General features: G+C 44.8%; 1 protein-coding gene across 2 annotated transcripts in view; it reads right to left on the bottom strand.

Moving 5' to 3' along the window:
- LOC120403910 (complement receptor type 1-like) overlaps positions 1-11839 on the bottom strand; it is a 55304-nt gene extending 43465 nt beyond the window's left edge. For both annotated transcript variants that reach the window (XM_039535860.1, XM_039535861.1), the window contains exons 1-6: positions 11759-11839; positions 8192-8383; positions 7858-7954; positions 6509-6594; positions 2444-2638; positions 1104-1286 (exon numbers count right to left, since the gene is read on the bottom strand). In XM_039535860.1, coding sequence (XP_039391794.1) covers positions 1104-1286; positions 2444-2638; positions 6509-6594; positions 7858-7954; positions 8192-8383; positions 11759-11834 — 829 coding nt within the window. In that variant the 5' untranslated portion in view covers positions 11835-11839. The remainder of the gene's footprint in view (positions 1-1103; positions 1287-2443; positions 2639-6508; positions 6595-7857; positions 7955-8191; positions 8384-11758) is intronic.
- Positions 11840-13423: the final 1584 nt, after the last annotated feature.

Here is a 13423-nt window from a genome sequence, read left to right as displayed (position 1 = left end):
CACATTGAGGGAGGAGGCAGTTCCAAGCTCCAGATGCTGTACAGTCAAGTGGTGCCTCCCCAAGAAGGGAGTAGTCAGGATCACAATGATCATTTACAGACACTTGCCACCCATAAAAAAACCCAAACAGGCTCCTTTAAGCATATCAAGTTGGACAACCAAAAATCACTGGACAATTTAGGCTCACTATTTAGTGTGTTACATTGCAAGAGCTAATGGCCTATTGCTTTTCTGAATCTTTTACTCATTTGTAACAATCTCATCCCACCGCGTTATAGAAATAAGCCTGACTGCAATATCAGGGTCAGAGGGAAAAACAAAAGTTAATTCACGATCATTCAGTATTCAGGAACTAGAGGGTCAAAGGAAGAGTGAATAGCGTGTGTAGTCACTGGAAGGACTGCTCAAAATTGATAGAAATTTCAAGTTAGTTGTGAAATTCAGCTGCAGAAGCAGAAGTACCTGCAAAAGCTGTGGTGGACCAAGAAGTTATTGAAAATCATCTTCTAAATCACTTCCAGTTCCCATTTCTAGATGGGACAGACATGAGGATCATGAGCAGAGGAAGATAAAAGTGCTCTGCTTTCACGTTTAAGTTACAGAAATTCCCCTCAGCAGACCCACAGCTCTTGCGAACTTGGGTCACTTCTCGCAGCTGGTGCAGTCTGAGGAATTATCACCCAGAAAGGCATTGTGGGAAAGGACAAGGATTGCAGCAAACAGAAGGGACAAAGTGACAAAGAGTCTTGTGGCACCTTATAGACTAACAGACGTATCGGAGCTAAAACTTTCATGGGTGAAGACCCACTTCGTCAGATGCATTTGAGAAGGGACAACATTACTCACCTGGCATCCCCACTGCTCTCAGAGCCCTGCCAGCACTGCCTCCAATCCGGTTCATTTCTTATCCTCTAGGTCTGTTCCTAACAAATGGGACCATCCACCTCTCCCCTCAAATCAGACTGTAAAGTCTCTTGATTTGAGGTAAGTGTCAGGCAGGACAGATCCAGACTGGGATAGTGTTGGAGGAGCTCACAGATCAGACAGAAAGGAAACCTGTTTCTAGATACATAATACGAACAAATCAGAGTTTTGACACTTGCCTAGCTCACAGACGGGCAAAGGTGGATCCCACGTGTCATCAGTTTGGCACTGACTCAGACTGTGACCCTTCATAGTGTAGCCGGGATCACACTCAAAGGTAACACTGTCTTTATACGAATAGACATTTCTGTCACCAGATACTCTTCTTCCATTCTGGATCTGCGGGGCTGGGCATCTAACCTCTGAAAAAGAAACGCTTTAGCTGAAACAGGGCCAGAGAGGAAGAAAAAAATCTCTCCACCCTACTCAGCTTTCAAGCCATGTTTAGACTTTACCCTGTAACGTGCAGCACTAGCCTATATTATCCCTAATGGAAAATACAGTAAGCTATGTGTCTAGCTATGCCCACAGCACCAGACCACTGCGATGTCAGAAATAAGTTAACCTTTGCTGTAGGAATGGGTCAGTGGTGTGAGGGGACTGCACAGAGATGGATTCTTTGGCCCAACTGCTGCAGTTCTTCCAAACCACCCACACACCACAAATCACCACACACAAAATAGCCTCTCCTCACAGCACACACCACTCCCTCGGAATAACTGCCCACACAACACAACCTGCACAGATTAACACAAATATCCCAGTGCCATACATGGTCGCCCACGTGATTGGATTAGGGTTTCTTAGAGCCATCTGCTTGGGGAGACAGAGCAGCAAGGAGAGCGGCCTGGGCATGCAACCTAGAAACTTACACCCACCACCTCCCTGACTGACATTCCCCAGTGTCACCCTTTGCCGCTAGGGTTAACAGCATTCCTATACAGCTGTGAGCCTAGCTGCTCTGCTAACAGAGCTGCTCTACGGGTGCAGCCAAAGGTACCAGTTTCCACCTCAAATCTTCAGCCCTGCTCTGGAGCTATTCACTCTCTGTTTAACATGAATCATGGAAATCTTGTGGAGATGTTGCCATGGGCAGGCACACCAAGACCTGGTCTACACTGGTGGGGGTATCAATCTAAGATACGCAACACTGTGGGGAGTATCGATCTAAGATACGTGAATAGAGTAGCTGAAGTTGAAGTATCTTAGATTGATTTACCTCGGGTCCTCACGGCATGGGATCGATGTCCGCAGCTCCCCTATCGACTCTGCTACCGCCGCTCGCTCCAGTGGAGTTCCGGAGTCAATGGGGAGCGCGTTCGGGATCGCTATATCACGTCTAGATGAGATGCAATATATCGATCCCCGAGAAATCGATCGCTACCCGCCGCCGATAGGGCGGGTAGTCTGGATGTACCCTAAGTGCAGGGATTTAACTGGAGTCTCACATTTGTCTGACCCTGGACTTTCTCTACATAAAAGAGCAGAACTGGGAGGGCTGCACTCATTCAAAACCCACCTCCACACCGAGGGGGACGCGCACTCCACTCTCCGTTTAGCCCGTCCTTGGTTGTACAGTGAATAGTGGCCTCTCCAGTGAGCGGGTAACTACTTTCACATTTGTAGGTTACAACTGACCCATAAGAGAAGCCATCCATTATCACCCCAGTGTGCCTTCCATTGGGGATGTCAGGAGGCGGAAGACACGGAATACCTGGAGAGACACAAGATATTTACAATCAATACTGGAAGGGAAGCAGCTCCAGTTACTTGATCTGCTAAAGAAAACTAGGTGTGCTAGCTATGAAACCACAAGAATGATCTAGCCCAACAGGAGATGGCCCAGGGATGTCTGAGTTGATTGGGCACTGAAGTTACATAACTCACCAAACTGACTTACTAAGACACGAGCTAATTGTCCAGACACATGCATTGATCATCAGAGCTTTAGGCACATGGGACCCCACTAACGAGAGAGTGCTGAGATAATGCAGAATCGGTCAATACTACGCTCAGCTGATGCGGCAACGCATGGTCAGTCAAGGGACCTCTACATAGAACATGTCACTGGACATTGGCAATAGCAGGAGGGATGAGCTGGAGTGCTGATGAGAAGCAGAGTCAGGAAAGTAACTGAAATACTTTCCTCATGCATTATTTTCTAAATGGACAACCAACCTAATTCTCAATTACTGAGGGACAATCTCCACTCATTGATATATTTTGCTTTCCACAACCAAATCTCTGTGAAACTTTCATGAGTGATGTATCCGAGTATTCGGATTTGAATATCTAAACTCTATTGTTAAATCAATTCACCTAAATTTGGGTCATTGTTAAATCAATTCACCTAAATCATGTATCATATGACTTTTAAAAACTAACTTTATATTTGTGGATAATCTAAGCACTATACCCAGATGTACAGACACTCTTTTCCCAACCTATGTATTATATAATTTTTTTAACATTAGCTTTAATAACATTTTAATATCTTACTGATGAGTAGACTGGTTTTCAGATTCATGGTTGATTAACAACAGAAGCTATTCCCAGAAGTAAGGGAACTTATCTCACTACTGTTCTCTACGTGTAGTTTGAGACTGCCCTTTCATGGGCTACTTTCACTTCTCTGTCCCAGCAAATGACAACCTTTGTTTCTCAGAGACATTTGCTAGTACAGTGGTTCTCAACCAGGGGTACATGTACTCCTTGGGGTACGCAGGGGTTTTCCTGGGGTAAATAAAGATAAAGATAATGGATTTCAAGAAGGCAGACTGTAGCAAACTCAGGGAGTTGGTAGGTAAGATCCCAGGGGAAGCAAGTCTAAGGGAAAAACAACTGAAGACAGTTGGCAGTTTTTCAAAGAGACATTATTAAGGGCACAAGAGCAAACTAGCCCAATGCATAGGAAAGATAGGAAGTATGGCAAGAGACCACCTTGGCTTAGCCAGGAGATCTTCAATGATCTAGAAATCAAAAAAGAATCCTACAAAAAGTGGAAAGTAGGTCAAATTACAAGGGATGAATATAAACAAATAACACAAGTATGTAGGGACAAAATTAGAAAAACCAAAGCACAAAATGGGATCAAAGTAGCTAGAGATGTAAAGGGTAACAAGAAAACATTCTATGAATATATTAGCAGGAAGAGGAAGACCAAGGACAGGATAGGATTGTTACTCAATGAAGGGGGAAAAACAATAACAGAAAATGTGGAAATGGCAGAGGTGCTTAATGACTTCTTTGTTTCTATTTTCACCACGAAGATTGGTGGCGATTGAACATCTAACATTGTGAATATCAGTGAAAATGAGGTAGGATCAGAAGAGGCTAAAATAGGGAAAGAAGTTGTTAAAAACTACTTAGACAAATTAGATGTCTTCAAGTCACCAGGGCCTGATGAAATGCATCCTAGAATTCTCAAGGAGCTGACTGAGGAGATATCTGAGCCATTAGCAATTATCTTTGAAAAGTCATGGAAGATGGGAGAGATTCCAGAAGACTGGAAAGGGGCAAATACAGTGCCTATCTATAAAAAAGGGAAATAAGGACAACCCAGGGAATTACAGACCAGTCATCTTAACTTTCTGTACTCGGAAAGATAATGGAGCAAATAATTAAGCAATCAATTTGCAAACATCTAGAAATAATAAGGTGATAGGTAACAAGCAGCATGGATTTGTCAAGAACAAATCATGTCAGACCAACCTGATAGCTTTCTTTGACAGGGTAACAAGCCTCATGGATGGGGTGGAAGCGGTAGACGTGGTAAATCTTGACTTTAAGTAAAGCTTTTGACACTCTCTCACATGACCTTCTCATAAAGAAACTAGGGAAATGCAACCTTTATGGAGCTACCATAAGGTGGGTGCAAAAGTGGTTGGAAAACCGTTCCCAGAGAGTAGTTGTCAGTGGTTCACAGACATACTAGAAGGACATAACGTGTGGGGTCCTGCAGGGATCAGTTCTGGGTCCGGTTCTGTTCAATATCTTCATCAATGATTTAGATAATGGCATAGAGAGTACACTTATAGCGGTTGCGGACGATACCAAGCTGGGAGGGGTTGGAAGTGCTTTGAAGGATAGGATTGAAATTCAAAATGATCTGGACAAACTGTAGAAATGGCCTGAAGTAAATAGGATGAAATTCAATAAGGATAAATGCAAAGTACTCCACTGAGGGAGGAACAATCAGTTGCACACATACAAAATAGGCAATGACTGCCTAGGAAAGAGTACTGTGGAAAGGGATCTGGGGGTTATAGTGGACCACAAGCTAAATATGAGTCAACAGTGTAACGCTGTTGCAAAAAAGGTGAACATCATTCAGGGATGCAGTAGCAGGAGTGTTGTAAGCAAGACACGAGAAGTAATTCTTCCACTGTATTCCGTTCTGATTAGGTATCAACTCGAGTATTGTGTCCAGTTCTGCGCACCACATTTCAGGAAAGATGTGACCAAATTGGAGAGAGTCCAGAGAAGAGCAACAAAAATGATTAAAGATCTAGAAAACATGACCTATTTGAAAAAAGAAAAAAAAAGAAAGTGTTTAGAGAAGAGAGAGAGAAGACTGAGAGGACATGATAACGTTTTTTGTTGTAAAAATTGTTGTGAGGAGAGGAGGGAGAAAGAAAATTCTTCTTCCTCTCTGAGGACAAGAAGCTTAAGCAGGCTTAAGGAGCAAGGAGTTTAGGGTTGGACAAAGAGTAAAACTTCCTATCAGGGTGGATAAGCACTGAAATAAATTGCCTACGAAGGTTATGGAATCTCTGTCATTGGGGATTTTTTAAAAGCAGGTTACATAAACACCTGTCAGGAATGGTCTAGATAATACTTAGTCCTGCCATGAGTGCACGGGACTGGACTAGATGAACTCTCAAGGTCCCTTCCAGTCCTACAATTCTATGATAAATCAACTCATCTAGATATTTGCCTAGTTTTACAACAAGCTACATAAAAAGCACTAGCAAAGCCAATACAAATGAAAAATGCATACAGTGACTTGTTTATGCTGCTTTATATACTATACACTGAAACATTAGTACAACCATTATATTCCAATTGATTTATTTTATAATTATATGTGGTAAAAATTAGAAAGTCAGCAATTTTTCAGTAGTAGTGTGCTATTAATTTTTATGGCTCATTTTGTAAGCAAATAGATTTGAAGTGAGGTGTAATTAAGGGGTACACAAGACAAATCAGACTGCTGAAAGGGGTACAGTAGTCTGGAAAGGTTGAGAGCCACTGGCCTAGTATACAGGAAGTGTGGCATCTCCACGCTTTCAGGAGGAGTTTTATATAACACTCTATTGAGGAAGGGACTTCACTGTGTACTGTTTTAAAATCAAGGTGTTCCATCCCAATCAAGCATGGAAAAACACACTATTTTCCTGCTGCACAATAAACTGGTGTCCACACTACCAGGGCACATGCATGCCTTGAAGTGCAGGTAATGAGCTTCTTGTCTAATTTTGGATTAATACAAATCCCTACCCGTTTATTAACATTTAAGAGGCAAGCAGATAAGAGACACAAGTGCTCACGTAAGTACCTGGACAGATATTTGTAATTTACTTACGTTCACAAATGGGAACTTCACCACTCCATGCAACACGCGTCTCATAAATCTCACATCGTCTGTAAGGCTTTCCAATCAACCTGTGCCTGGAGTTAGGCAGAGGGGGTTATCAGTTGTTACCTAGTCCTTTGGTGTAGGAGTTCTCCTGTGAAGCTCAGTTATTTGGGAAGCTTTTCTCCCGAGCAACAGCAGATGGGGACCAACACCACCAACTACTGAGTGATGATCATAGGAGAAAAGCCTCCTTGCCAACTCAGAACTCCCCAGCCCCCTGTAGAATTAAACCATGGAACAGAATCCTATGTAGACCCAATGAGCTGGCATTCCTTGAGCCAGGGGATCGAAATGTCCTTCCTGTGCCCTCAAGTTCTCCTCACCACATCAGCAGGGACATTCCCTGCCATGGAATCACAAACCACAGGCAAACTACTAACATCTGCACTTTGGGGCAGGCTGCTGGGGGGGTTATTATTATGCCTGCTCCATTTTGGTTTTATAATTTTCGCGTTAGAGTGGATAGGTTTTTGTGAGCCAGGCAGATTCAGCTGGGGTCTGGCTAGCTTGAGATAATCAGTCATGCCAGTCGTAACCCATCCAGGTGCTATAAGCCACTGTATCATGCAGGTCCATATGCACAGATATTGCTGAAAAAAAACAATGCAGAACTGGGTCTAGAGTTCAGCACCAGCAGCTGCTATGGCCGTTTTCTGTGACATGGGACTTTATGTGAGAAGAGATTCTTCCTTTTTCAATACAGACGTGACACTCCCTACAAATGTTCCAACCAGTCCTGCAGACCTCTGCTTTTCAAGCCACTGAAGCACAATCTCAATCTTTCAAAGGAGGGGGCAGGCAACAGCCCTTCTGCCACCATATCCCCAAAGCTGTAACTCAGACGGCTCTCCAAGCTGGGTTTGTCCTTGGAGATAGATGGGAAGTTAGCCATGGAGCCCCTGCTCTGCATGGCCCCGAGGAAAGGCAGCCATTTCAAATGATTCAGAAGAACTGTTCCCATGTCAAAGCAGGGGTAAAATCCAAGAGAGATTCCAGGGTTTGCCCTGGTCACTTGGATCCTACTCTCCACAGGAGACGTCTGTGCTCAGCCAGCACCTGCAGGCAGAGCATTCAGCTGGCCAAATTGCAACTAAAGTTTGTACACTAAATGGCAGAGGATGAATGAAGAAAAGAGGGAGGCTTATGCCAATCCATCTTTCCCTGCATAAAAAAATGATACTGACTGAGTCAAGAAGATGGAGTGCTGCTTTAGTATGAAAGAGTAAACTGCTTTCAGGAGTTGGGGGAATAAGAGGATAAGCACAAGTAGTCAGCTCAGGCAGTTTGAAACTCACCCTTCTTCACACGCAAAGTGGACTGTTGACCCAAATTGGATATCTGTTATAATAACTCTGCCGTTCTCCGGCTCTCCTGGATGACCACACGATTTCTCTGATAGAGAACAAGGCAAGGATTAGGCTTCTCTCTTTTAATGCAACAATTATCCCCAAGATCTGTCCATATTTAACACTCCCCAAAAAGATGTCATTTAGAAGAGCCCAGAATAGACATAGCTAGAGAGCTTTACTAGTCACTATTAACTATTTAAAGATATGTTACATTTTTGCAGCGTGGATACAACTTTGTGCCTTTAAGACCTTTTTCTAACAACAGAACCAAAATATTCACTTTTACAGAACTCGAGTGCTTCTGACCACCTTCCATTTTCAAGGCATTTAATAGTGGGCTGTAGCTGTGGGTCTCTTCTATATCCAGGCCGACACATGTATTTTGCAGTCTTCCCAACGGAAAAGTCATTCTGATTTTTATACTCATTCCTCAGCTCAGCAAAGCTTAACCTCGTTGGGACTCCACAGCCAACTAGCAAGAAAGGAAACACACATGAGAAAGAAAAGCCACATCTACTGTGCTGGTACTTAAATTGCAAACATGGCAGGTGCAGGCAGATAAAACAACAGTTTTACAAAGGCCAGGTCTACACTACCACGTATGCTGGCAAAACACCCCCTGAGTGACATACATTTCACTGACATAGGTGGTAGTGTGCACAGCGCGATGTGCTTCTTCCGCCAACATACCTACCACTGCTCACTGGGGTGATTTTATTCTGTCAAAGGGAATGCTCTGTCCGTCGGCATAGAGGCCACATGAGCAATCTAACAGCAGTGCATCTGCATGAGTACAGCTGTGCTGCTGTAAGCTCGCTAGTATAGACATGGCCAAAAAAAGAACTGAGGGTCTAACTCATAACATTTTTCCAGATAATTAAACTAGTGATTAACACACACACTCCCCCATTTCCATCTGGTTATAAAGATCCATCATTGGATTTCCTTAGCCCTGTGTCATAAATTATGCCCTTGTTCAGTGATACTATCAGCTAGAGACTAAATAATTATAACTGATCCCTTCTGGCCTTAAAATATATGAATTAATTCCCCACTGTAACCAGATCCCTTGAGTCCCAGTCTAGTGCTTTCTCCACTAGACCTCACTCCCTCCTTCCTCTGAATCAGGCTGGTAAGCTAGAACAAAACATCTCATGTTTAATATTTACATGTTAGCCCCCAATTCTACAAGTGTCCCAAACAAGCAGACCCCTGAGCATAGTGACAGGTAATTGCCGGAGCGGGATGTAAGTGTTTACACTAAAGCATTCCTATAAATAAATGAATATTCAGCCTGAGCTCTCCAGTCTCCGTTAGCTGGGTTGGTGACTATTCCCCACCGACAGTTTTGATTGTGTACATGGAGCACCTGTTATCCTGATGTTCTGCAAATCTTTCCATTCCTTTAGATGGATGATTGGATATATTCCCACAGAAAAACCTCTCACCCTGCAAACTCAGAAAACAAGGGACTGATACTTCAGATACATTGATTTCCAACTTAAAAAAAATCAAGATTATATAAAAGTAACAAAAAAGTCTTTACTAAACAGGGGTTAAAATTCCCCAGTCTGTGCCTGTTCCTCTCTACATACGAACTTTGATACTTTTTATTAATATCTAATCAAACTACTCACACCAGTCCTATTACATTTTCTTTAATTCTGTCTTTTATTCTACTAACTTCTCCCTTTGAAATTAGATTCCCTTATAATTTTTTTCTTTCTTTCTTAGGGCTTTATATTCATGCCTGTAGTACCTGACCACTTCCCATGTTAGATGGATCAGCAGATACAGAGGTAGCTAGAAGACATAATAGAACCTCCTGTGTGTCTCCTTTCCAAAGTTATAGGAAACACTGTTTAGAGTGGGCTTTTTTGGAGAGGTTTGGTTATAGGAAATGGCGCTCGAGTTCTACTGCTTGCTTTGCTATTCTTACACCAACCCTGAAGGTTCTCCACTTCCCTAAAATTATTAACAGCTTACCTGCAGACTGCAAGAAAAAGGGGTCATTTCTGTTATTTAGAACAATTATTGGAAAGAAATGTAAGTGAAAATAAAAGGCTTGCCACTACAAAAAATGAAATTTCTGAGCTTTCTGAATTCAAGGCAGATATCAAACTCCTTTATCAGTCAGATTTTAACAGCCTGAAGGCCACTGAAATACCACAATGACATCTGCAAAATTATAAATCACTGTTGGGTTTCAGAACTGATGGAAAACCAACAAAATAAAAAGTTATGAACAGGGGCGGCTCCAGGCCCCAGCTCGCCAAGCGCGTGCTTGGGGCAGCAAGCCATGGGGGGCGCTCTGCCGGTCGCCGCAAGGACGGCGGGCAGGCTGCCTTCGGCGGCTTGCCTGCAGAGGGTCCGCTGGTCCTGCGGCTTCAGTGGACCTCCCACAGGTGTGCCTGCGGAGGGTCCCTGCGGGAGGTCCGAAGCCGCGGGACCAGCGGACCCTCCGCAGGCAAGTCGCCGAAGGCTGCCTGCCTACCGTGCTTGGGGCGGCAAAATCCCTAGAGCCGCCCCTGGTTATGAAGACTCACAGTTTAATACTGACATAAAAGCCTTACCCTGAACCAAGAGTCACCGCTGCAGTCTCCTAGCCAATTTTAATAATACTGGGCACTTAGCACTTTATGTTGTCACAGTTCTGTAGGATTATTGACTAGTTGCAGGATCAGGATTGAAGTGGTTACACTAAAGAGTTTCCATAAAAAAAGAAATATTACATCTGGCCTCCCCTGTCTCTATGAAGAGTCTTAGCAGATATTCTCCTCCAAGAGTTTTGACTGTCTGTGTGGAGCAACCATTATCTGGATAAAACAAAGGCGTTCTTCCCAAATCAAATTTCATTCATTAGCTAAGAAACCCTATAGTTTAATGCAGTGAACAAAGGAAATAGGGTACAACTATGTAATATTTTAATTCTTCACGTATCTTTCACTTCTGCAAATGAACGGTAGTGGTTTGACAGTGCATATCAACCTACTATATTTATCTATGTATAAAGTACTACTTCTATTTCAAAAATACAGTGCATCAAAGCTCACTTCCCACATCCTCATGATAAATGCCATTGCGACGATGACTTTCTATAGCTAGTCAGCCAGTCACAATTGGGTGAAATTCCATAGTCCCGAGTTAAACAAGACTCCGGTGGTTGTGAGTGGGGAGTTATGCATGAGTAAGGGAATTCAGAATGTGGTCTGCTGACCTAAAAGAACAAGCAAGCAGCTGAGCAGCACCTTTTACCTTAGAATCTCAAAACACTTCCTTAAGCCTATGGCTACATTCTGGAGGCAGAGTACTTACACCCATTTCCCAGATGAGCAAAAGGAAAGCACAGAAAGAAAAGGGGCCTTGCCCACATGACAGTGAATCTGGCCAGCCTAGTTTCACTGTCCCAAGGGGAGTGAAGGGCCAAATGTAACCCAGCAGCATAGAGGGAGAGAGACACAAGAGATGGTTTTGTGACTATTCTTTCCACTTTAAGACCCCAGGAGAGCGTGGATAAGGCAAGGGGAGAGCTGCTGTCAACACATGGCCTTTAACCCCGGTGTGCCCTTCTAGAACCTGACACGGCCCCGTTGGAGCGGGCACGCTGGGCACCAACCTTCAGAGGCACCAAATCCCCCCTTTTTTGTGGTGGTGTTGGGGGGTTGCCGAAAACACTTTCCCCGAGTGATCAAGCACCCAGGGCTGGCTCCGCTCACCTGCAGGCACCTGCCAGGGGGCAGAGAGGGAAGAAAACCGACGGAGCGCGAAGCGGGGAGGGGGAGAAATGGGCCCGGGGTGGAGCGGGGAGACCAGAGGGATGCGCAGGGCTCCAGCATGGGCCCCTCACCTGCATCCTGTGCCGCAGCAGCCAGAAGCGCAGCGAAGCCGCCCAGCAGGCGGAGGAGGAGCAAGGCGCGGCGCATCCTTCCGCCCCGCTGGGTAGCAGCGAGTGGGCCCCCGGCCCCGGGCCGGCGGAGATATCCAGGCAGCCGCCTCCGCCCCGGGGGAGGGACCAGGGCGAGGCGGCGGTGCCAGGCGGGGGCTTTCCGCGGGCGGCGGGAGAGGAACTAGCGCTGCCCCCCTCCCCGGGAACGGGCAGGTGGCGGGGGGGCGCTCCACGAGCCCCGGGATAATCGCTGTTCCGCTGAGCCCGCGTGTGGGGGCCACTCCTCGCTCGGTGCGAGCTTTGCGCCAGGCGCTGCAGGTGCATTCCCAGCCCTCACCAAGGGGGGCATTTTACCATGTGCAGCTGGGGGTCTGGGCCATAAAACGTGGAAGGAAGCACAGGCTGAAATACAGGCCCGGTTGAATTCAAGGGGTAGGGGAGCTCTGTCATTTACCTCTGCAGGGCACGGATTTCACTTTTTTCCTTTTAAAAATCTAGCCCCCAAGTCCAACCATCCCTTAAATTGCCGCTTCATCACAAGTCTCACATGAGTGGGTGTTTGTTCTCAAATCCCCCAGGCTCCTGCAAACAAAAGATGAGACTATCCACTTCCCTTAATAAAATACTCATAGTTGCTTGAGTGACCAAAAGGCAAAAAACCCAACCCCCCCAAATGTACTTTTAAAAAGCATCATCTCAGGCTTTTTAAAAGCGTCTCTGTTTTTGGAGGCTTGAGTGGGGTTTTCTAAAGACTTGGCAATTCTGCCACTGTTGATGGCATTTACGTTTGCCAATTGACATTTGAAAAAGCTTGGAAATTCAAGGGAACAGCCTTACTAGTGGGTGTCACTAAACTAGTGTATGGGCCCTTTCTTGAATGGGGACTGGGTTTAAAGGAGGGAATTTTTGCAGAGTGAATTCTCTATTATTGCAGCAAAAAGAGAAGTTGCTCAGCTGTTGCAAGGTCACAGGCGTTTACTGTGATTGCCTTGTTCAACAGAACAAAGAGGGTGGTTACCTGTGAATTTATCAAGAAGGGCTTGTTCCTCCTTCCCAGATCACCCTCTTCACATGGTCATAAGTAACCCCCCATGTCCCAAAGGGCTGTAAACAGCACAAGACCGGAAGCTGAGACAATGCAAATGGCAGAAAAAGGCACAAGAACAAAACTAAGGTAAGTGTGTAGCTAGGAGGATTTTCCTCATCTATGAACAAGTGAGTTAGAATTGTGCAGTTCATGAGCAACTGGAGGGATGTGGCACTTACACGTGGTGCTCGTAAGTCCCGCACTAGTATTTGTGCTGTGGAACCAGCTGAAGAGGAGTATGCTGTCTATCCAGGGCTTCAGTTGCATTTACCTTTCATGCATCTCTCCTTCCTGAAGGTCAGTACAAGAGGCAGGTATCTAAAACCCATTCAGTTAATTATCAAGGAACATGCACAAGGTTGAAGTTTCTATTCCCTATTTAAAACTGCATGCACTGGGTTAGCTAGACCTCAATCTTCTCCTGCAGATTCATGTTAAAACACAAACACACACACAAGATGAGCTATGTACAGCACCTACGGCCTGCAGAAACTGTAATCTAAGCACACATCACTGCTAGGCTGAACTAGTAATACCAT

This window comes from Mauremys reevesii, linkage group 4 (genome assembly GCF_016161935.1).
Source record: "Mauremys reevesii isolate NIE-2019 linkage group 4, ASM1616193v1, whole genome shotgun sequence".
In the NCBI taxonomy this organism is placed as follows: domain Eukaryota; kingdom Metazoa; phylum Chordata; order Testudines; family Geoemydidae; genus Mauremys; species Mauremys reevesii.
Note: the sequence above shows the minus strand (reverse complement) of the source record. Positions and strands in the feature narration are given on the sequence as shown.